The following is a 22,830-nucleotide window of genomic DNA, read 5'->3' as shown; positions in this document are numbered from 1 at the left end:
TTAAAAAGAAAACAAACTTTTAAAATGGCTCTATCAACCTTTGAGAATCTACTTTACCTGCAAATTTCATCCATTTCTGTCAAAAGGGAAAGGTTATAGCTAATTTTTGATATCCCAATAATAAATGTGGGTAGGGAGGATGAAACGGACTTGGACACCTAGGGGAAACTGAGGAGCCTCTGAATTGTTCTGGGCCAAATCAGGTGGTTTTACAAAGCATCAAATCTGGATCTGAACCAAATCTTATGGTTGGTGCATACTTTTACCTAGGTAGCCAGACACTTGCATTCAACCTGTGGTTAACAGTCAGTTTCTTGTGCACTTTCCCAGAGAGCAAAGGCAACCAAGTTACTTATTAACTAGAAAGAAATGGTGAATCCATCATAGCTTGCAAGTCCACAATAAGACATAATGCACCTGCTTCCATTAATTATTCAAAGAATTTCAAGAGCAGTTTAAAGTTAAGCTTTGCATTGTTTTGTTTTATCTCAAAGGAGGCATTTTAAAACAAAATTTTAATTGCTAATGTGCTACAATCATGTTGAGCTTGGCTTGTGTGCTTTTTTCTCAGTATTTGGCCTCAGGCCAACATCTTTTCAAAGATCATCTAAAATGTATTGTCCTGTTTCTATTGTTTCCAATGGGGGTAGTTTTTGTGCAGTATCAACCTATGTCTCTGAGTGTGTTACTCAGGCAAGCTCATGTCTCTGATATCCGTAAAATCATAGTAGAATGGTAAGGACAATTAGTGTTTCTGCAATGCAAATTATACAATATAATGAATTGTATCTTGGGGGGGGGGATATTTGGAGGTATATTTGTATGTTCCTTTTCTGTGTTGGGAAGAAAACAAATTTATATTTACTATGGGGTTTTGGGGGGGTGGGTTTGTGGGTGGGATTCTGCCAAAAGGGAAAGATACAAATGGAACTGAGAAGAATAAAACATTTCTATCCAGTGTTTAACACTGCATGAATAGCGGGAACAAAAGTCACTTAAACTGATGCAGTTACATTGATTATAGTTAGAAAATACCCAAATACAGGGTGATTGAATCTAGCCCACAAAAATGAAGGGAAACTAGCAATCTATCTAGGTATATGTTCATGGCATCATTTGTCTACACACTACAGTTTAGTGTGTGTTCAGTGTGCTCCATGTGCTGTTTTTGTTTGTTTGTTTGTTTGTTTGTTTGTTTGTTTGTTTTAGCACTGTACATACAATGTCAGCCCTGATTCAGACGTACTGTTTCTTTCAATTAGTTAATCTATATTTTTCACAAGCCGCTTTTGATGCAAAAAGGTATCTTAAAACTGAATAAATTTGCACAAATGAAAGGTGTGAATATTACCTTTCTTGCAGGGATGGTTCCCCACCACAGTGATGTTTCAGTGGGTGTGTACCACAGGAGAGCATCTGCTCTGAGTAAAACTTGGTTGAATACCACCAAATAATAATGATGGCGTCAGTGCAATTAATCGTGATTTTATCATTTCAGTTTCTGGTTGCAGAATTTGAAGGTTTTAAATATCGGAGATGTAGAAAAACATTATTTATATAGTACAATTCAAGTACATGGCCTCTTACAGAACAAGGTAAGAAAAGAAAAAAAAGAATACTGTATCTGTGCATTTTCCTAATGACCACAATTTATTATTACAGTACTCTGAAGTTGACTATCCTTAATGCAGAAATTTGTATCTTCCCCCTTTGCACGTGTGAATGTACTGTGTCTAATAGAAAGTACACAACACTTGGCATTTAACTTTTTATTGACTTGTGCGCACACACACACATCCTTAGGTGCTTCCAAAAGACCAAGTCCTTGCTGGGAAACAATGACCATGGTGGGGATATGAGACAAATCTGTTTCCACCTCCTAGGCAGCTGTGTTGAGAGATATGCTGTAGCTGAGCTGTAGTCGTACTGCACTGGGGCAGAAACTGCTTGCTTGTTTATAAGAGTGATGTAAAAGAACCTAGACATAAATTAGGTCATTGCTTACTTCAAGTGTCAGTTTCTCATGTTGTTAAGGGAAAAGAGAGAGTGTAACTAATATAGCACTATTACAGCTCATATCATAGGATGCCGTAGAGCACTGGTCTTCGACTGGTGGGTCACAGCTATTGCCATGCAAGTATGTGGTAAAAGACTAAGAAATGGGTTCCTAAATACATGTCCTGGTTGAAAGTGGGTTCGAGGTCTGCTGTTGACAATGGATAGAAGACCTACATTTTAGGAGGAACATTTCTAACAGGTCGAGGGACAATGTTCGCGAACTGAAAGGCAGTTGTTTCATCTACCTACTTTGCATGTTCTCCCGTTTGTGGGAGCATTATCAGGCTAAATATGTTATAGAAACATTTGGCACAGCTAAACTGAGATGTAAATTGCTGCGTAGTACAAACCTAAGGACTCTACTTACCCTACGGTGAAGCCATCATCAAACTCTTCCATATGGCGCAGTCGATGCTAATAATTGCGCTGGTCTTAGCACATGATTAGGCCTGCCTGTAACATTTCTTGGCCACCCAAGGCTTATATGGATTCTAGAAAGGTTTGGAATGTCTCTTTCACGTGTGTGTAAGGTAGCATGTTGATCCACATCAAGAATAAGTGATACCATAAAGAAAGGTGATATCTTTTTATTGGACAAATTTCTGAAGTTCAAGAGGGTCCCATTAAAAAGAAGAAGAAGAGTCGGCATCTTTTTGGCCATTATACATTTCACATTTTCTGATGCCTCCTTCAGGACAGATGGCATCACCTTGAACACTTATACTGGTTAATCCAGAGCAGTTTCAGAGCACACCATACATTTCCATGGAAATTTATTATCTCGAAAATGTTGTCCCCAACTTCAGAGGCTGGCCACAGTTAGCCTCTAGTGAATCACCTTGGCCTGCTGACACTGATTTAGAAATAGGCTTGCAGCTATATGGTGGCAGATGTGCCCTTGCCTCTTTCTGCAGCAACCAGGCAAAAAAAGAAAAGAAAAGGTGATTTGTACACATAAGCTCAGTGAATATAGGAAACACTTCGAGAATTGAATGGGTCATAGCCCTTTGAGCAATTATTTTAGGGTGGCTCCACATAATTCCATTGGATTCTTCGGGGCGGGGGGAGGTATTTGGAGGAGCCCATGTGTTTTCTAGGTGTCACCAACTTGCAATTATTCAAGGAAATGTATTTTAAAGTATTAAAAATTGTTTAGATGTCTGCTGGTAGTTTGTCTTCTTTGTGGAAAATTTCGTTAGGTGTTGGCTGCTTAATTGTTTAATAGTTCTTAGCTGAAAGTGCATTCCTGCCAAGTTCTTGTTATAAGAGCTTTAGGAAAGAAGAGCCAGAAATGATAGCGATCCTGCTTATGAGCAGCCTTTCCCCCTACTGTGTCTTAAACAGGAATGATTCACTCCATGGAGAAAAGTGTACACCACCACTACCAGCAGTAACAACAATGAAAGAGAAAGAGAGAGATAAAGACATGATGTGGTGAGCAAAAACCCCACATAATCCAGAACCACCCCAGAGATAATAATAATAATAATAATAATAATATTATGAGAAAGCTAAAGCCCATTAGGGCTAGTTGAATAGATAGGGGAGCGTGTGGAATTTGGATGCCTTGTGAAGGGAAGGCCGCATTCTTCTATCCGACTATCAAGCAAGTTGTTCCGTAATTAAAGGCAGCTTTGAAGCAACGTTGTCAAGGGGTGGTTTGAAGGGAGGGGAAGAGCATCTCCCCAGTCTTCTTCCTGTAACAAGAAGGAAGAAACACAGGCTGCCTCTGAACCTTCATATGCTGCCAAAAATTTCCAACAAAGAGCATGTTTGTGAGAGGTTTTTTTTAAAAAAGAAAACAAAAACGTGTACCCCATCAAGAGAAAGACAGACATACTGGCTGGCTAGGTACGCAATCATCAAACCACTTACACCAAAGTATCCCTCTGAAATCCGTGAGCCCATTCCTAGGACGAATGGCATAAGAACAGCAGCAATTAGGTGCATGTTTAGTCATGTATATTTGACATGTGTCTGTATTGGAAACACTGTGTGTGTGTATATGTGTGCACACTGATACACACATGCGTTATACTTCTATGCTGAATGTACCCAAAATACTGAATGTACTTCATATTGTGTTGTGTAAGCCGTGTTGATAAAAATGTAGAGCGGGATATAATTTATTAATAAAAATAATAAAAATAAATTATTTAAATAATCACCACCACAAGATGAAAATACTCGGACCAGTATTTTCATCTCTGTTTTACTGATGGTGAGCTGAGTCTGAGTCACAGCAATTCGCCTAAGACAACTCTGAAGCTGTGTCTTGAACAGAAGGCATCTTTGCTTATAGTTTATGCTCTTATCCATCATGCTGCAGCTGCTAGATGAATGTGAATAAGTAACATCCAATATGTGCATAATGTGTGCATTACTGGGATAAAATGGGAACTACTCAGAGAAAATGGCTAAAGTCAGAAAAGGCTTGCTTCTCCTTAGACCATACATGGTTTACGTAAAGATTCTCTAAAGAAAAAAACGGTACAGGTGAAGAACGTGCCCATTACTTTGAAGGGTGCAGACAGACATACACATAATGTGTGCTATTTGGTGAGCTGGGTAGGGTTCCAATCTACTGCTGTCATACTGTATCTCAGATATAACAGACATTTTTAAAAGAACTTTTTTTCAAGAGGGCGGACTTAAACACTGTTGTTTTTTTTAAAAAATGATTTCTCCTGGCCCCGAGTTTGTGTCTGAGCGTATTCATACACATATGAAGAAGACAGCATAGGTGATAAGAGAGCTACATTTCGCCAGTCATGAAAACAAAGTCAACATTTCTGGGCACATTCCTGATTATCAAGACAAGAAGGATAAGCATCACAACTTGAAACGGTGTTTCTGTGCTTAGAAAATCTGTTTCACGCCAATTCTGAATCCTAAATTATCTGGGTAACATCCCCACCTTTTCATCCTGTGAACTCTTCCATTCTTAATGTATTTCTAAACACAGATTGCATAATACAGTGAAGTCATCATCAGTGATATGGAGAACAGGAAAATAGGAGGACACACACACAATTTATGTGTGAAGTCTTTTTCATGAACCTGGAGCTGTTTCTGATGCAAACATTTGTGATCTTTGTTGAATCTGGGAGGCTTGCTGTGCAATCCTAGGCATATTTACACTGAAGAAAGTTCCAGTATGTCTAGTGGGGTTTGCTTTAAAGTAAGTGTGCATAGGATTGCAGCCTTAGATTCTGATTACTACAGCTCTCATTTGAACTGTACTGAATCTTGATAGAGATTGTAGCAATTTTCAAGGATGGTAGAATTAGAATATCTCTCCAAAAAGAAGTAGTGGAACAAAGCATGCACGATCCGAGATAAGTGAATATCAGTGCAGCAAATGCCTCATCATGGAAATGAGAGAAAACTTGGATTTTAAAAATAGATTAGACTATAAATATCAACATAGGGACATGCCACTTGAAAATTCTTATTTAAGTTGAAACCTAGACAGCTGCTGTTCATATACTACATCAACCTCCCTAAGGCGACAACTCAGTCTCATATGCCAAAGGAGCATCAACACATCTCAAAGGCTACAATATTCTTTTTAAGCTACACCAACTGGAAAGTCACTACAACAGTTCTTTTGCTGGATGAGGATCAGGGAAGGATTTTTGGGAGCTGTAAAATGATAGAAATAGCTACTGTGGGACAGGCACACATAGCTTCTATTTCGGGGACTTGATTGTTTCAAGGCAGTACTTCAGCCTCTGCTGATCCCCAGGTATCAACTTTGTGGACAGGTATCATTGCAGAGATGTGGGTGGCACTGTGGTCTAAACCACTGAGCCTTGGGCTTGCAGATCAAAAGGTCGGCGGTTCAAATTCCCGCGACATGGTGAGCTCCCGTTGCTCGGTCCCAGCTCCTGCCAACCTAGCAGTTTGAAAGCATGGCAAAAGTGCAAGTAGATTAATAGGTACCACTCTGGCGGGAAGGTAAATGGTGTTTCTGTGCACTGCTCTGGTGTCAGTGTTCCATTGCGCTAGAAGCGGCTTAGTCATGCTGGCCACATGACCCGGAAAAATTGTTTGTGGAAGCGGACAAACGCCAGCTGCCTCGGCCTGTAAAGTGAGATAAGCGCCGCAACCCCAGAGTCGTCGGCAACTGGACTTAATGGTCGGGGGTCCCTTTACCTTTTTTATCATTGCAGAGCAGCTGAGTGAGGTTGTGGCGGCTAGAATACCAGAAGCCGCTTTGTGGAGGTATGCAGAGGCTGAGAAGAAAGGGAAACACAGGCTGGGAAACTGGCTTGAGCTCCGATTCATGCATCAGGAACACTGATTGCGGAATGACCCAACACCAATACTCTTCCTGACTCCGCTGCAGACAGCGGAACAGCAAACTCGCCTATCTACTGTGCACGCTATGTGATATGCAAACTTGGATGAATAGTAACTTCTCCCACTGCTGGTTTAGAAGATTGGGGCAAACTACCTAATAGGTAACACAAGGCATAGGAGAATTCCCACACCTGCTTGCACCGCACAGCTTTCTGTGCTTAATGTATGTATGATTTCAAGGGTTGGTCTGTCTGACTACCTGAAAAAAAGCTATCTGCAAGTGAGCTCTCTTTAGAAATGGGCACACATCTGCTGTGTATGTTTCTGCCTTACGTTGTGAGTACATTGTGCTTTCGTAGGGCATATCTGCTGTCAGGTTCAGACATAGCTGCCTTGGATAAACTTCAGCATTAAAAAATGGGATATAAATTATTTAAGTAAACTACAAAATCCCTACATGGAATCAGCATCCATACAGGAAATTGTACAACCCTGATAGGTGAATCATAGCACATGTAGAAATGACTGCATGCAGGCATTGTGTGTACAAGCTGAAGCACAACTGACTGCCAACTATGGCTTCTTAGGGCACATAGGATCATGCATCATACTTCAGAAATAGGATCTGAATTACACTTCTCTGTGGGCATTTGGTGATGTGTAAAATTGTGCCATGAAAGCCTGAACATTACTATAAAGGCTTTTGCATATTTTCCTATATTGCCTGTTAAAGTAGCTAGTCTGGTTCCGTCCAAATGTTTTAGACTACAACTTCCACCATAGTCATGCTGGCAGGGGCTGATTGGAGTTGCGGTCCAAAACATCTGGAAAGAACCCAGCTGACGAAGGTTGTCTTGTGTCATTAACACGTGCAGCCATAAAACAAAGAGCTGTGCTATGCAATCTTATCTATCCTTACTCTGATTTTTTTGTTTTGTTTTGTATTTAACAAAATCGATATGCTGCTTGATTGTAGGTGAAAACTCTAAATGGTCTATAATAAATTATTTCAAAACAAGTCCTGTTGTATTAAATGGTCAGCATATGTAGGATTGAAACCTTAACAGGGGAAATGATTGTTTTCTGTTGCAGGCCCAAATACATTGCATGACCCACCAATGTGTGGCAGGGCTCGATGCTGGGACATATTAAGTAAAAAAATTTTTTTAAAGTGTATAAAAGTGATCCAGAATATGAGTTGAGGAACATTGCCCTCACCACTGAATAACTGCAGACAGTTTCTATATCTACCTTGAACAAATGCATAATTAACTTATGGAATCTGCTGCCGCAATATGTAGTGATGATCTCTGGCTTAGGCAGCTTTCCTATACAGGATAAGACTGTCAACAGTTTCAACAGCTATTAGTTAGGATAACTAAATGGAACATTCCTGTTCAGAGCCAGTATACCTCTGAATAATACCATTTGCAGGCACCTAGCAACAGTAACAGTTTGGGTTTTGGGGTGGGGGAGTGGGGATGGCAATTCTGGAAGTATCTGTCTGGTCCATGCTGCAAAGAGGATGCTTGCCTTGCTGAACCCTTGGTCCAATCCAGCACAGGTTTTTCTCTAGTTGTTGAGGGGGTGGGGAGCTTTCAGATTTGAGAGTATTTCTAGATATAAATGAGACCCAGTTTGAAAGAAAGAAGAAGGAAAAGGCACTGCATTGCGAAGGCTTCCACTGGAAGACTTTGGCCCAGATTCTAACACCCACTGCAGAAAGCTATATGGATGAAAATCAGAAGAGATCTGTTTTGAAAACGAATATACCTTCTAGCCAATGTCACGATTTTGAATTACAAATGTGTGGAAATGCAAAGTCGAAAACAAAAAGAAGCTAAGAACTACTACATTTCTGAAAGCATTTTGAATTTGGACTTAAAAACAAAACAAAAACAACCTTTGACCTTGCTGGCTGTATTTTAAAATTATACCAGATTTATAGGCAATTCAAATGAAACCAAAGGACTGAACCAATATCCTGCCCCATTGCAATGTGAACTATGGAGGATGCATATGGCCTTAAAACAACAACAGAAATCCCTGATCTGTTCCAGATCTGTGGAGAGAAGCAAGAAATAAACAAGAGGAGGTGATGACGGGAGGGAGACGCTCCCCCCTCCCCCCCCTTCTTCTTCTTTTTTAAAACCACCTCATGTTTCTTCTCCTTTTAACCTTTCTGCTACAGGCTGGCTTCAGACATGAGCGGGCTTGTCTTGAAAAGCGATTATTCAAACCGACATATCCTAATCGGCAAGTTTATTTCCGAACTGGACAAGGCGCGGGAGGTTAGACGCCTGGATTTTTATATATATATATATTCTCTCCCCCCGCCCTCTCGGCCTCTGCCTCTGTTTGTTACAGCAAGTTACGCTCGTGTCCGCTGTGGGGCGCCCGAGTTCCACTCTTTTATTTCCCTGCAGTTAAGGAAGAGAAGAGCGCTCCCAGAACAGATGCTGTAGTGAAGGGAAAGAGGGGAGGGGGGCGTGAATCAAAAGGATGGGGAGGGGGGTGGGGAGAAAGAGGGCAGGGACGGGGTGGTGGGGGGGAGGGAAGAGAGGCTTTATTCTCTAATACACTCGCTGGGGAGACTTTGTTACAAAACAGATTCATGCGAGAAGGGCAGGCGGGCTGTGTTGTACAATGAACTCCCCAGGGAAGGATAAATCCAGGGACGCAGAGAATGGTTATGGCAGAGAGGGGCATTTGGCTGGCTCAAAGCCTCCCACCCGCCCCTTCCTCCCGCCCTCGTCCTTTCCAGGCGCTCTCTCGCTCGCGATTCTGCTGGAGGAATATTTGATCTCCTCTGGAAAGTATCCGCCAGACGGGCAAGCCACCCCAGCCGAATTCTCCCTTCCCTGCAACCCGGGGCCTCGCCTTGGCCGTCCTCTTCCCCTCGGCTGGGCTGCAGCGACTTCTACAAGGCCATCCCGCCCCCCGCCCCCTTTTTCCTGGCGCTGGAAGCCTCTGGATCCCTTTCAGCGCAAACCCTGCCCTCTGTCTCCCTCCGCTCCCTCTCTTTGTGGGCCCGGTGGGATGAATGGGGAGGGTGGGGGGTGGACCAGAAGCTGAGAGCATGTGGCTTGAGCTTCTCAAACCGTGGAGGGTCCACCTGGCTTTCAAAGCAACCCAGAGCTGCAGAATAAACCCCAAGCAGGCCCGAGCAAGCTTGAAAGGGAGTTCTCAGAGAACTCAAGGCTCCAGCCGCCTCCACACGCCTTCTCCTCCTCAGCCAAAGCCTCACAAAGGAGCTTAGGCGGGTGGTTTTTCCTGGTGTGCATTAAACACACGCACGCACACACACACTCACACTCACAGCCGTTTATCCCTCACCTTTAGCGAAATCAGCGAAAGTGGGGGGTGTCAGTTTTTCATTAGGCTTCCCAGCTGATGGAAGGGATGGGGGTGAGGGGGGTGGGCACGTTTGTAAGACACATGAGCAACTGGGTGATCTGCAAAAGTCAATCAGGAACTCTCTCCCTTTGCTCCACTGTAGAGAGGCGATGTATTAAGGGACAGAGAGTTAGCTAAAGTCTGGGTATGAGAAACACATCTACAAGATCGTTGCAAATCCACAGTTAAGAACTGTTGGAAGCACAAGCGGGCTAAGGAGAACATTTTTACTCGCCTAACCGCAAGCGCTTCTTTCAGGCAAGGTGGAGGTGGATGTAAGAATCAGCCGGATTTCCCAGGAAAAAGACAAACACAGAAGGAAAGAATGTTTCTGCTGAATGAGAAGTATAAGCTTCGCAACAGTCCTGTTTTAAGAGAACCCTGTATTCGGCTGGTTAGTTAGACAACAAATTCATGCCTCTTCCGCAAAGACATTTTTCAATGCTGCTCATTTAAAAAAGAAAAAACAGGGAAAGAAGGAATATTTTAAAAAATGTAAAATCTCTTTCCCAGACTCGGCTGTTGGCTTTTTTTGTGGGGGGGGGGGAGGCAGGGGCAGGGAGAAGTCTCAAACAGGATTAAGAATTTAATTATAAGTCCCCTATAGATGTAACACGTTTGATGAACTGATATCAGATAATAATCACATTCATTTCAAGCTTATGAAACAGATTTCCAGAAATATATATACTTAAGATAGCTCTTTCTAAAGTGAGCGTTACAATAGCTGAGAGGAGAGAAGAGACCTTGGGGAGGGGAGCAGGTAGGAGAAGCTGCAGATTGTTGGTCTGGAGGTTGGTTGAAATAATAATAATAATAATAATAATAATAATAATAATAATAATAGTGCAGAGGGATGGGACACGCACATACTATCTCTCTTGAGACTAGGCTCCGTATCCTTAAACATTCTACTGTATTCTGATGTCTCCTAAGGTTCTTTATGAATTTGGCCCATAATGTGATGCATTTTGAAGGCGTAAATGGAAGTAGTGAGAGAACCTGCTCACAGAGAGCGGTTTTCTTTTTTCCAAAAGGACTAGCACGAATCCATGCCTCCTCAAATCAAATCGAAACCATTGCAATGCCCTAATTAGAGTAATTAGAATAATAAGGCTGCCTATATGTGGTAAGACAATGTGTACAAACAACTTTATTTAATGTATACTGCTAATCAGCGGTGCGTGCGTGCTTGAATGCTTTAGTGTAATAAAACTCACCCTCGTCCGCCCAAACAATCAAATACAAATTAGTTTAATGATTGTGCCTGCTTGAATGTCTTCGAAATCCACAGGCGGAGGGAAATAAATAGCACCATCCTTGTTTGTGCGTCTCCCCTACTGACCAAGGAGCTGGTGCCTCCGTGGACTTGGCAATGAATGACTGGAGGAGCCATGAATGAAGCGAGCAGGGACGGGCAATTAATGAATGAGACGGGCTGCCGAAAACTTTCGCTTAGAAGTTCCTTGGGCCGGCTAGACTTGGAAACCAAGCCTGGAGGGAGGGGAGAGGCTGGGCCAGAATGGGTCTGTTCTCTTGGCAGGGGCGCGAGGAGGATAAAAGAAAGCTCTGCAATCGGTTGCACACTTTCTGGGGAGTAAGTGCCACTGAATAACATGGGACTGGCTTCGCAGTAAACTGGCAACAAGACCAGACTCGACCGTCGAGTCACTGGCAGGCGGACGTTGCATTAGGAATTTAGGAGACAATTTCTTTCCGGCCACAAAAGCCCAGCAATGCCTACACTTGTTTCTCCCTTGGTCCTAGATCCTGGCAACCAGTGGGCGCCCCCCACTCTCCTTCGCATGATTCAGTGCAGTTTTAGATCTAGCCAGTTCCTCGGGGTTGGCGCAAAAGCAGTGACAAGGGCGACAACACGGATATCGTACACATTCTTGGCGCTCAAGACTGCAATCCTAAGCATACCTACTCGACAGTAAGGACCAGTGGCCCAAAACGCATTAATTAAAACATGGGGTGATTTTTAAGTTGGTCCTCTGTATTCACCCAGCGAGATCTGTGGGACGACCTATAACTCCCACCCCTTTTGCTGGTATCCTGCTAAATCCAGCAGTCAAGGCAAAGTATTTGCATGTCTACCACCCAAAAATGGATTCAGAGGAGTAGCAATTCAAAGAGTATTTACTTAGCAGTCATGTCCGTAAGAAGCCACGAGAGTCGCTTTCTAGCAGAATTCCAAATCCCATATTAGAATTCCAAATCCCACATTTATTACGTTAATAATTTTACTTCCCAATAAGTTTATGGGTCCAGGCGTCAGTTTTAACAGCTTTGCAGAAAAGTGTTCTGAAAGTATTTTTGAAAGACCCATTTCCACTCGTCTAGTCTTCATTGACTGACATTCAAGTTAAATTCGAAAGATATTTGCTTGGTACTACTAACTAGAGACATTAAGGTGCCTATGGTGGTCTCATACACAAGAGCAGAGGTGTTTTGTTTATTGGCGATGCCATTAATAAACTCGTTGGGAGCTCAACAACGTCTTCCCTGTTCATAACTGCTAGTTAGCCTACGATGAGGAACTAGTTTCAAGACAGTGCTCAAAAACTATTCCCACGCGGGAGAAAGAAAGGAGGCCATGGCATTTTAAGAGGCCCCCTTTAGAGATCTCCTTCACGATCCTTTCAGCTATTCCGCTTTTCTTTTCTTTTTTTAAAGCATAATTTCTTTGCTCACTTATTTCTCCCTATGGTTTTATGTTTCAGCTTTTCGCTTTGGCAAAACACATTACTCAAATGTGGCACCATATGAAGCTAGCTAAAACTCCAGATATTAGACACGCATTTGCTGAAAGAAATTCCCTTTGCAATTCAATGGTTTGCTGTTGCTCCCCCCCCCCCCCATTGCAAGTGGAGAACAGGGTGTCAGATGATAAAATATAACCATTCTGAAAGACCTAGGAGTTCCGTAAGGATAGGTGAATCCTGCAAGGATGCCAATATAAGCAAAAGAAGCTGTTGCAAATCGACCTTTATCGTTCTAAGATAGCCAGAGTGTATGGAAATCACCATGGTTTGCTGATTTGTGGCCGAGCTAGCACTGAGCTGGAATGTAACATAACAAATAAACGGCCAATAGACTTGAATGTTATTTACACTAATATTCCAGTTCTAAATTAGACAGAAATTCCATTGATTTAAAAAACCCTTTCTTTTCCAGCTGTGGCTTCGATCCAAGCCCTGTTTACTGTAATGGGACTTTCCCTGAAAAGGTGGGTTGAATCGCCAGTTACATTAATAGGAATTTATTTTTTTTAACGGTTTCTTGATACTTAAGTATCAAGCATATTTTTTAAAATCATATAAAGAATAAGCTGTCAAGCTGAAGTATTTTTTTTTAAAGTGTGCTACAGACAGGGTGATTGTGGGTTTTTAAACATAAACATCTGCACACGTGTGTGTGTGTGTGTGTGTGTATTCGACCTTCAAGCTGGTTCACAAGCAGCCGAGTGCTATTCTGCTGGCGTTTGATCCAGCTGCTTAATTCTGTCTGAAGCATATTATTCTCTCAACTGTATCAACTCTCACCACAGAACTTTGTTTCCAATAAAAATGTGCTTTGCAGCACGATCCTACACATGTTTATTTGTAAATGACTCCTACTGAGTTCAGTGAGATTTATTTCATTCATGGGATTTTAAATCCTGCATCTTAAACCTGAATTTCATAGAATTTGCATGTGATTGTAGTATTTCTGCCCGATACTATGCATTTTCCCTAGAAGTAAAGCCCTACTGCGTTCAATGGGGCTTACACTCAAGTAAGGAGTGTAGTCTTAAAAATTCGAACACAATCTAGGGATTGAGAAACAAACTAAAATGCGGCCATTGTTACCTGCCCAGGAATGAGAAGCCTCCATCTTCCTCAAGCCTGCATTTAATTGCAAATTATGTTCATTTCAGTGCAATCCTAAGGGTTTTATTTTTTATTTAATTATTAGATTTATATACCACCCTTCATCCAAGATCTCAGGGCGCTTCATACGAAGTAGGACCTATTGATCTCAATGGGACTTATATCCAGAAAAATATGGATTTGACTGCAGCCTTTATACTGAAATGCCATGGCATTCTCCTTGCCTGGGTGATTTGTCATCGCTTGAGACATAATTACAGTATCCTGTTTAAAACTTTAAAATAAAAAGATAAAATTCTGCATTCATAAAGGATATTTTACAAGGAAGTTGTTTTCTCCAGTAATATGCAGTTAACTTACTGTTGTATGGTACACATAATGTAGCATACACACCTGCTAACTCTCAGTTATCACTTTCGTTAACGCTTTGGTGTCTGCCACATTTGACAAGTGAAAGTTACACCCTCGCTCCAAAATCCCCTCGTTCACTTCCTGCAATCTTTCCCAGTTTCAAGATCCGTATCTATACCGCGTAACCTTTCTACTTTTACCAGGTGGGTAAAAGGCTGCAATCCTAAGCATACCTATCAGGAAGTAAAACCCTGGAGCTCTGCGGGTCGTACTTCCAAAGAAGCAAGTCTAAGATCCGAGCGGGGTGGGGAATTGTATTGAAAGACACTGAATAAAGTTTAAGAAAAGAGGCGGGTTTCTATTTGTCTGTGAGATGGCCTTTCTGTTCTCTTGTATTCAGAGAGGTCTGAGCAAATCCAATAGGATTTAGCTGAAAAATTCAAGTCAGGCTAGGAAGTTTAGAAACGGTGAGCCGTTTTTGTTGTTGTTGTTGTTGTTATTATTATTCTAAAGTTGTGCCAAATTATTGCCAATATTCTTGCCTTCCAGGATTTATAGGTAAGTCAGAACCAGCAAATGGGAGAGGGGGCAGGAGGCAAGCAGCGGTAAGCGCCCGCGTTGCTTTCGACTCCGGATCGCAAGCAAATGAAGTGGGAGTATTTTTGACGGCAAGGAAGCTGAAATCCGCATGGAATGACAAGCAAGCAAATTGGCTTAATTAGTTTGTGGATCGAGGTGGTCAGTAGTCAGAAACAGGCTGCCTCCATACAAAGGCCTCGTGGGGGAAAAAACCCTTTCTTTAAAAAAAAATAAATCAGCAACGTTTACATACGCATTTGTCACATGGCCCAGAAAATGTAAACATCAACCGTGGAACTTAGAGAAAGAAAGAAAGAAAGAAAGAAAGAAAGAAAGAAAGAAAGAACCATCTTGACGGAAAAGTTTCTCATTTGAACAACTAAAAACACTAGAATAAAAGAAACACTGGGAGAACATCTCCTTTTTTCTGCTATCCAAAAGAAAAGAAAGCAAAATATAAATACATCTCTTGTTCGCCACTACTCCTAGCACCTCCTTATTAGGCAAGGCATTGAAGCCAAACTGAAGCTCCGTCGAAGAATGAATCGATTTTCAACTATTATTGTTTGTAGAAAAGATTGTTATCACTGCAACTTCCCCATGCCTCTCTTTATTCAGATAAACTCTCTTCCTCTCTCTCAAGCCACTTTTGAAATTAGGATTTCAATCCCAAACACTGGGCCTTCTCGTCCACAGTTTGATACCAGATCTAACATCTTCGCGTCTCTGTCAATTCCTGCAAGAGATGAGGGCATGGCCTTGTTTTGCTATTGTCTAGAGATGCTCAGAAGCTGTTCAGAAGCGTCGCTCACACCTTGACTAGCACCCAATACTTCCCACCGCTCTCCTGGTATTTATTGCTATTACTGGGACACCATCTCCTCTTTCCACAAAACCTTGGTGACAGTCTTTTAGGAGGGGAGGGGGGAGCACAAAAGCAGAAAGTAACAACAGGACTTCCCTTGTTGACAGTTAATACAAGGTGACGGTGAAAGGGAACCTCAACGGTACCTGACCAGTTTCCTTCTCCTCGATTAAAGATATGCCCCTCAATATCCCTAATGCTAAATCCTTGGTTGAAACGCCCTGGGTGAGCTCCTCTCCCAAAGTAGTTTGTCCCAACGCTGTAACCATCACCCAGCAGTTCTATCAATATGGGCAGGAGGCTCAAATTCTTTAGCGGGGGAGGAAGGGAAAGGCTTCTTTCCAAACTAATCCTCCTTTCAGATATGAAAGCCAGGCGCTCAACTAAAAATCACACCTGGCCCAACCAAGCGTCGCGCACGTGATCCCACCACCACTCCAAACGCACACACAAACTCGGGTGGCGCGCGCGCGCAGGGGGAAGAAGCAAAAGATTCCATTTCCAAGACCATTGAAATGTCCTGCAGAGGGCAGATGCTGCCCAGCTTTCCACTCCTCAAACAAACCCCCCTCCACTACTAAAAAAAAATACAGACAATTCAGCGAGCTATTGACCAAGGGACATTCAATCTATACCCAGCTTAAACATTTTACCCATCAGCATATCTGCGGTCACAGAACACTCCTTCTTTCTGTCACTTCGTTTCCAGACTATTGATAAGATCATTTAGCTGAATCTGTTTGGGACGCGTGTAATATTGACTAGGAGTTAGAAAAGATGATTAAATCTAATAAGCCTGGAAACTATCGTTAAAAGGGGAAAGGCGGTGGTGGGAAGACTTAGGGCGGAGTGGCTGTGGCGTTGGTGGAGTTTTCTTCTAAAAACGCAAGAAACTAGGCAAGAAGGTGTTAGTATCCAAAACATGCTAACGCTGAAGATGCCATTCCCAGGAAATGGGCTATTGACGGGGATAGCACCCAGTAACCTAGTCATGTCCACAAGGACCTAAACCGAAGCTCCACAGAAATGTATAGCGGGATTATAGCCGCCTCCTATAATGTTGTTCGTGTGCACACACTTTAGCAATCTGAACCACACCCAGCTTGGGCGAAAGCAATTTGATTTGAGCTGGCGTGCAATCTATCCAGCCTATGCATTGCTTAGTTGGGAAGTCCAGGTTCCATTGGAACTAAACTTCCAGTTCCTGCATTCACTTTCCTGAGGGTAAAGTTCCATTGATTTCAAAGGAACTCACCTCCAAGAGACAACCTTTAGGGCCGCGGGTCCAGTTAGATTATAGCACTTCAGCTGAGCTGTTCCTCAGTTGGGGATCTGGCTGCATCTCTATTGTAGAACCTACATTGCAGCGTAGCGATTACTTCAAAAAATAGTTTGTTACTTGAAAGAGCGAAAGCGTCGCATAGCCCACGGAAGCCTTTCAAATGTCTAAAGAAGAACTGGCAGTCTACCTGACAAAACTTTGATTTGGAAGGAGACAAAATGCACATGGCTAAGCAAGACGGACTAAGGAAGTCCAAGATAAACAACCGCATGTTTAGCGTTAAAAGAGCTTGATTAAAAATAGTAACAATGCCCTGTTCCTTTAAAAACACTTAGGCGTTGGGCTGCAGTTATCCATCCACCGGTTATCCCGTGGCGATAGTGCTGCAGTGAATCCCATGGACTGCAATGGGAAATCAACGAGCCTACTCTAGAGAAAGTGGTTTGCCCTTCAACTTAATATAGTCTTGGTGGTTTGAATGGAACTTTTTACTGCCAATAAGTGTGAGAGCTTATGATCGCAGCCCAAAGCGGCACACGCTACATCGAAAACCCCCGCCCAGCGATTGACAATGAGAACATGTAGATGCTTAGATTTTGTGTAGCTTCCAACCAGCTATATATTTCTTCGCACACGCGTTCCAAGAGAAACTGGTTCCCAGAGCATCAAAATATACACACTGCGGTGGCTTCCAGCATTAAAGGCCGAACCTTGGGAAGACAATTGTGCCTACCTAACAGTGTTCCTTCCCGGCCCACATTCCTCCTGCACTCTACCAGCTGCCAGAATTATACCAGCGAAATCTGTCAATAGATTAGGCATACATTTTATTCCAAAATGTCATGGAGTAAGAAGGAAGGACAGAGAATGCAAGGCAATAGAAAGGCTAGATTCTATTTCTTCCCACATATTTCCCATTTCCAAAGAACTATGTCGCCACTCTCAGTACTATTTCTTTTTTTTTTAAAAAAAGGGAAATAAAAGATATGCCAATAACTCGAACAAACTATAAAGGTCTTGTGTATTTCTGTTTTATGTAGATAATAAAATATTACTTTAACATAAATATATAAGGATCTCTGCGCTTTTATTTTTCCCCACAAGCACATCCAAATGTACCAAAAAACAAAGTATTTCTTTAAAGAGACTGAACCAAAAAAAAATATTACATCCCATATAGATTTTGTTTGTTTGTTCACCTACTCATTTAAAGCTACAGAAAAAACAGTTTCCAGAACCTGTTTGCTTTAAAAGAAATAAATATACATTGAGGCAGCCCACTTAAAAATGATATGAAAATATTTCCCTGGGTAGCATTAAAAAAAAAAGAAAAAAGAAAAATAGACAAAGAAAACATTTAAACTATTTCTGCATTTCAAAGGACAAATATTAAACATATATACAGAGTGGTAAGGTTTGTGTGGTAACTTTCTTTTAAAATTTTAAGTAAACTTATTGGAGGGTTTAGAGGATCTGCTTCCCCCAAACTCCTTCTTTTGACCTTACCCAGATATTAATAAGTGTCACTGCCCCCCCCCCATTTTGCCACTTCCACTGCCCCAACCTGAATATTTTTAAAGAAGTTTGTCCCCATACAATAATCAACAGCAGCTCAATACCATTAAAGAGAAACCAGTGTCCATATAGTTTTTTAAAGGGGGGAGACACTGTTGCAAAAATAGAATAAAGGCCCAATGAATAGGCTTCTCAGAAAGCTGTATTTGTCTTCTCAAGGGGAAGTGGGGAGGAAAAAAAAATCTGATGCCAGACACTGGCGCTTAGAAAAACAGTTGAAGAATATAGTATTATTAAATCCCACCTACTTCCTCCAGTGTTTATCTGCAAGTTTCTCTGAGAGAATATTTCATTGGCCTCAGAATTCTCAAACACTCCACTAGGCAAACTTTGTAAATATTTTTTTAAAAAAGTTACACAGACCACCCCCTTTTTGTGCTGAGTAGATGTTTCAAAATATGAATATGTCACTCTCACAGTTTCATGGGTTACCCCCTCCCCCTTTGCCCCAATATAGAATATAATATACAATTTCAACTTCCCCTTCCTGTCTTCCCTCTCTAGAGCCTTTTGCTTTTTGGAAAGTTAACCATTTTCTACCAAGCAAAATGCAGCTATTAAATGACTAACACAAAGGGGACAGGAAAAAGACAAATTGAAAAATGGCATTTTGGTTGCTTTGTTTTCCCTTCATTTGGCTCCCTTTGGAGAAAAGAGAAAAGGCCGACAAAGTTAAACCGGTCCTTTTCATGCCACATGTTATGCTGAAGTCTCAAGAAAGGACGTGGGATGGATCTAAAATGTGAGAATAAACCTTAAAGAGAAATTCACCCAGCTGCATGTGGCCACAACTCCCACACACTGACCACTGAAAACCAAGTACAGTACTTGGATTTTTAAAGCAATCCCCATAGAAACATTTACTTGGAAATAAGTCCCATTGATTACAATGGGGGAAATCCTGGCTACCTTCTTAGTCTTAACTTCACTGATTTCAGTGGGTTTAATCGTTGCTTAAAATTCCTCCACTCTCTTGTCCAGAGCGTACTTCATACAATCCCACATCTTTGCTGAAGTAAGTTGGAAACCTCCCATTGAGATGAATGGGACTGCAGTTCTTAGACCGCTTACATTCAATCCTGATTTTTTCAGCACATGATGTGAAAGCAAGTCCCACCTAAAGTGGGTGTCACTCTGGAACTGAGTGTTATCTTCTCCCAAATGGAAATGATGCATCTCAAGATCACAGCCCAGAGCTGCAACCTTGAGCACCTTTGCCTAGATCAGTGGAACTTACTTCCAAGTGACGATCTTAAGGATCAGAATGAATGTTCTTGAACTGAATTTCTACCCCCACCCCATTCCAAATTTAAAAGCAGGTGTCAGCATAGGGCAGGGCAGCGCTGGACAAGACATACAGAGAACTTTCTGTACAGGATCTGTGGAGCTAAGCATTAGTCTCTCTTTCTCCCATCTGACACTCCACCCCCCCCAAAAAAACTTGTTAGTTTCTTTCAAAGTGCCACTTTCTGCTGGAAAAGCATGAATGGGTCCCCCCCTCTCTCTCACACACACACTTATAATCTTATTTCTGCGTGTTTCTAATTCTTCACGTCCCTTCCCCCAATCCTGTCCCCTTCTCCGTTTCACTCACTCATTCACACACACAAACACCTACCTTGCCTTGCATCTGGGAAAAAAAATACATATCCACAGCCACATTTCTCTGTGTGGGAAGTGGCAGTTGTTTCTTCCCCCACCTCCTTCTCGTCTCTGTCCTTTTCTTAACGCTTCCCCTCAAGATCTACTTAACCCTAAGGAGAGCCCAGCTTCCCTCACTCCGGAGGTTAATGATGGCAGAAAAAGCAAATTAAACATGACCTCCGCCGAAGGCTGACTCCAAAACTTCGCGTCCAACAACACAAAGAGGAAAGGCTTACACGGATTTTTGTACATTGTCCCACCGCTGGCCAGCAAACACATACACACAGAGAGCAAAATGCAAGTCACCTCCAGACAGAGGCAGGAAAGGGAGAGATCTGTAAACTTCTGTTTCCTTGCAGTGCAAATTCAGACGGCTTACTCTCTCTCTCTCTCTCTCTCTCACTCTCTCTCTCTCTTTACAAGAACGGCATAACCCTTCTAATGACACCTGCCTACCACATTTGCCTTTGTATCCGCGCCCCCCACCCCCTGCCAAAGCAACCCAACCTAAAGCGCGCTGCAGAGCATCGAAGCATCATCTTCCCTGCTTTCCTTCTAGGCGCCTTTGGCGAAGACCCCACGAAGTATTTAACGGGCAAGGCCCCCTGTTACAAAAGGCCGGCCGGCTTTCGCCTATACCCAGAGGGGGGAAGGTTTTGTGCAGCGCCTTGACATTTGCAATGGGGCGTCTCTCTTATCTGCCTGCGCCTGGATGCAAGGAAGAGAGAGAGAGAGAGAGAGAGAGAGAGAGAGAGAGAGAGAGAGCGGGGGAGAGGTGGAAGGGGCCAACATGCACTCGCTTCTCTGACACACAAATCCATATACTCACTGCACTTCATTGCCTGGTTACTCGCCTGTAAAGGTCAGAAACACACCATTCATTACACACTTTGCTACCGTTTCAAGGATAGTTCAGTGCATTCGCCTTCCTTCCTTTTTTTTGTTTTGTCTGCTTTTTTTTTAAAGGGGAATAGGGAGAAAACAATCGAAAGAGTTGGAGGAGTAAGGGGTTCGAGGGAAGGGGCCAGGCTCGGCCCCCCCAGTTCCCCCCTGCTCCTCCTCCCCCGCCGACGGCGGAGTTCACTGCACAGGAGTCTGTACCCCGTGGTGTGGCGGCGGCGTGTCCCTGCTGGCCCCATACACGTCCTCGGCTCCCGGCAGAGTCCCTCCCGGGGGAGTCATGCGTTTCTCTTTCTGTCTCCTGTTACAAAACCACACGCGGACCACCTCTTTCTCGAGCTGGAGGCTGTCCGCCAGCGAGGTGATCTCCTGGGCGGAAGGCTTGGGGCACTTGAGGAAATGGCTCTCGAGGGCGCCCTTGACGCTCACCTCGATGGAGGTGCGCTTTTTCCGCTTGCGCCCCTGCGCCGCGATCTTGTCTATGCTGGTGGGGCTGCCCGACGACGAGTCCGCCTCCTCCAGCCACTTGTTCAACAAAGGCTTCAACTTGCACATGTTCTTGAAGCTCAGCTGCAGGGCCTCGAACCTGCAGATCGTCGTCTGCGAGAAGACGTTGCCGTAGAGCGTGCCCAAGGCCAAGCCCACGTCCGCTTGGGTAAATCCCAGTTTGATCCGCCGCTGCTTGAACTGCTTGGCGAACTGCTCCAGGTCGTCCGAGGTCGGCGTGTCCTCGTCCGAGTGCGCCTCGTGGTGGTGGTGCGGGTGGTGGTGCTGCTGCTGCTGCTGCCCGTGCGGGTGCTGCTGCTGCGGCTGCTGCTGCTGGGGGAGGTGGTCGGGGTGGTGAGGGGGCTGCTGCTGCTGCTGCGGCTCCTCGTGGGCGTCCCGCAGGCCGTGGTGGTGCATGCCCGGCTGCCCGGAGCCCAGCATGCCGTTGACCGTGAAGCCCGGCGGCTGCGAGTAGAGGAGCCCGCCCTGGCCGCCGCCGTTGGACGCGGCCATACCGGGCGGCAGGTGAGCCGCGCCGCCAGTCCTCCACGCCACGGCCGCGGCCACGGCGGCGTGGTGGCTCCCGGCGTGGTGCACCAGGTGCGGCGGTCTGCCTTGCTGCTGCTGCTGCTGCTGCTGCTGGTGATGCTGCTGCTGCAGCTCGTCCCCCCGGCCGCTGGCCTGCACCACCGAGGGCTTGATGTCCTGCTGGCCCAGCGGGCTAGTGGACCAGGGCGAGTCCCCTCCGCCGCCGCCGCCGCCTCCTCCTCCGCCGCCTCCCCCTCCGCCGCCGCCGTGGGACAGCGCCGTGATCCACTGGTGAGCGTGGCTGAGCGGGTGCCCGTTGCTCTGCAGCGCGTAGTCCGCCTGCACCAGCGCCTGGGCGTCCCTGTAGCCGGCGCCCGGCTGCATGCTCCCCGGCGGCTCGGCGTGCACCATGGGCGAGCTGGAGGTGAGCAGGCTGTAGTGGTTAGACGCTGTGGTCGCCATGACTCTCCGAGCCGGACTGAGGGCTCCGCTTAAAGGAGCCGCGCATTTGACAGCTACTTTTTCGCCTCGGGCTCCTCTCGCCGCTCGCTTCCCCCGCAAGTCCGCTTGGCAGAGCCCACTGCAAAGGCACGCGTCCCCGCTCCTCCCTCCCTCCGGCCCCCATTGGCTCCCTGCGCTTTGATTTACGTGGAGACCTCTAGCAACCGGCGCAGGGGGAGCCTCCCATTGGCCCCGGCCCTGGCGCTGACACCACGCCCCCCGCACAGCCTCCCTCTCGCTCGCTTTGTAATCAAACTCGGAGCAGGGAGAGAGGGAAGGAAGGAAGGGGGAAGGAACAGAAAAGAAGTGGCGGCGGGGGCGGGGAAGAGACACAAACACACACACGGAAGAAAGGGAATAATAATGATGATGATGATGAAAAGTGTAGCTCCTTTGCTTGTAGCCACATGGGCTGAGTCCGGATAACGGGGGCTGTGTGTGTGAGACCCGATGATGCTCACCTCCTCTGTAAAACAGCAAGAACA

At 44.4% G+C, this 22,830-nt stretch overlaps 1 protein-coding gene across 5 annotated transcripts; it reads right to left on the bottom strand.

The window, feature by feature from the left end:
* Positions 1–2,629: 2,629 nt before the first annotated feature.
* On the bottom strand, positions 2,630–22,422 carry POU3F2 (POU class 3 homeobox 2). 5 transcript variants are annotated; one of them, XR_013983960.1, is made up of 2 exons: positions 17,445–22,422; positions 2,630–3,755 (listed from the first exon to the last, which is right to left on the bottom strand). XR_013983960.1 is itself a non-coding variant. In XM_080998443.1 (2 exons), the coding sequence occupies exons 1-2, from the start codon at positions 22,304–22,306 to the stop codon at positions 3,681–3,683; spliced, it is 1,350 nt and encodes a 449-aa protein (XP_080854569.1). In that variant the 5' UTR covers positions 22,307–22,422; the 3' UTR covers positions 2,630–3,680. The 5 variants fall into 5 exon arrangements, 3 of the variants coding, with proteins under 3 accessions (XP_080854569.1, XP_080854570.1, XP_080854571.1); XR_013983961.1 differs by having other exon boundaries at positions 2,630–3,751; positions 20,781–22,422; XM_080998443.1 differs by having other exon boundaries at positions 21,032–22,422.
* Positions 22,423–22,830: the final 408 nt, after the last annotated feature.

The sequence above is a fragment of the Podarcis pityusensis genome, assembly GCF_964106645.2.
Source record: "Podarcis pityusensis genome assembly, chromosome: 3".
NCBI classification, from domain to species: domain Eukaryota; kingdom Metazoa; phylum Chordata; class Lepidosauria; order Squamata; family Lacertidae; genus Podarcis; species Podarcis pityusensis.
Note: the sequence above shows the minus strand (reverse complement) of the source record. Positions and strands in the feature narration are given on the sequence as shown.

Coding starts and splice junctions, on each gene's coding strand:
- POU3F2 (XM_080998443.1), bottom strand. CDS start 22,306: ATGGCGACCACAGCGTCTAACCACTACAGCCTGCTCACCTCCAGCTCG. Junction 3,756..21,031: donor CGCCGCCGCCACACCACGGG/GTACAGACTCCT, acceptor TTCTTGTTACAG/GAAGAAGACTGGGGAGATGC.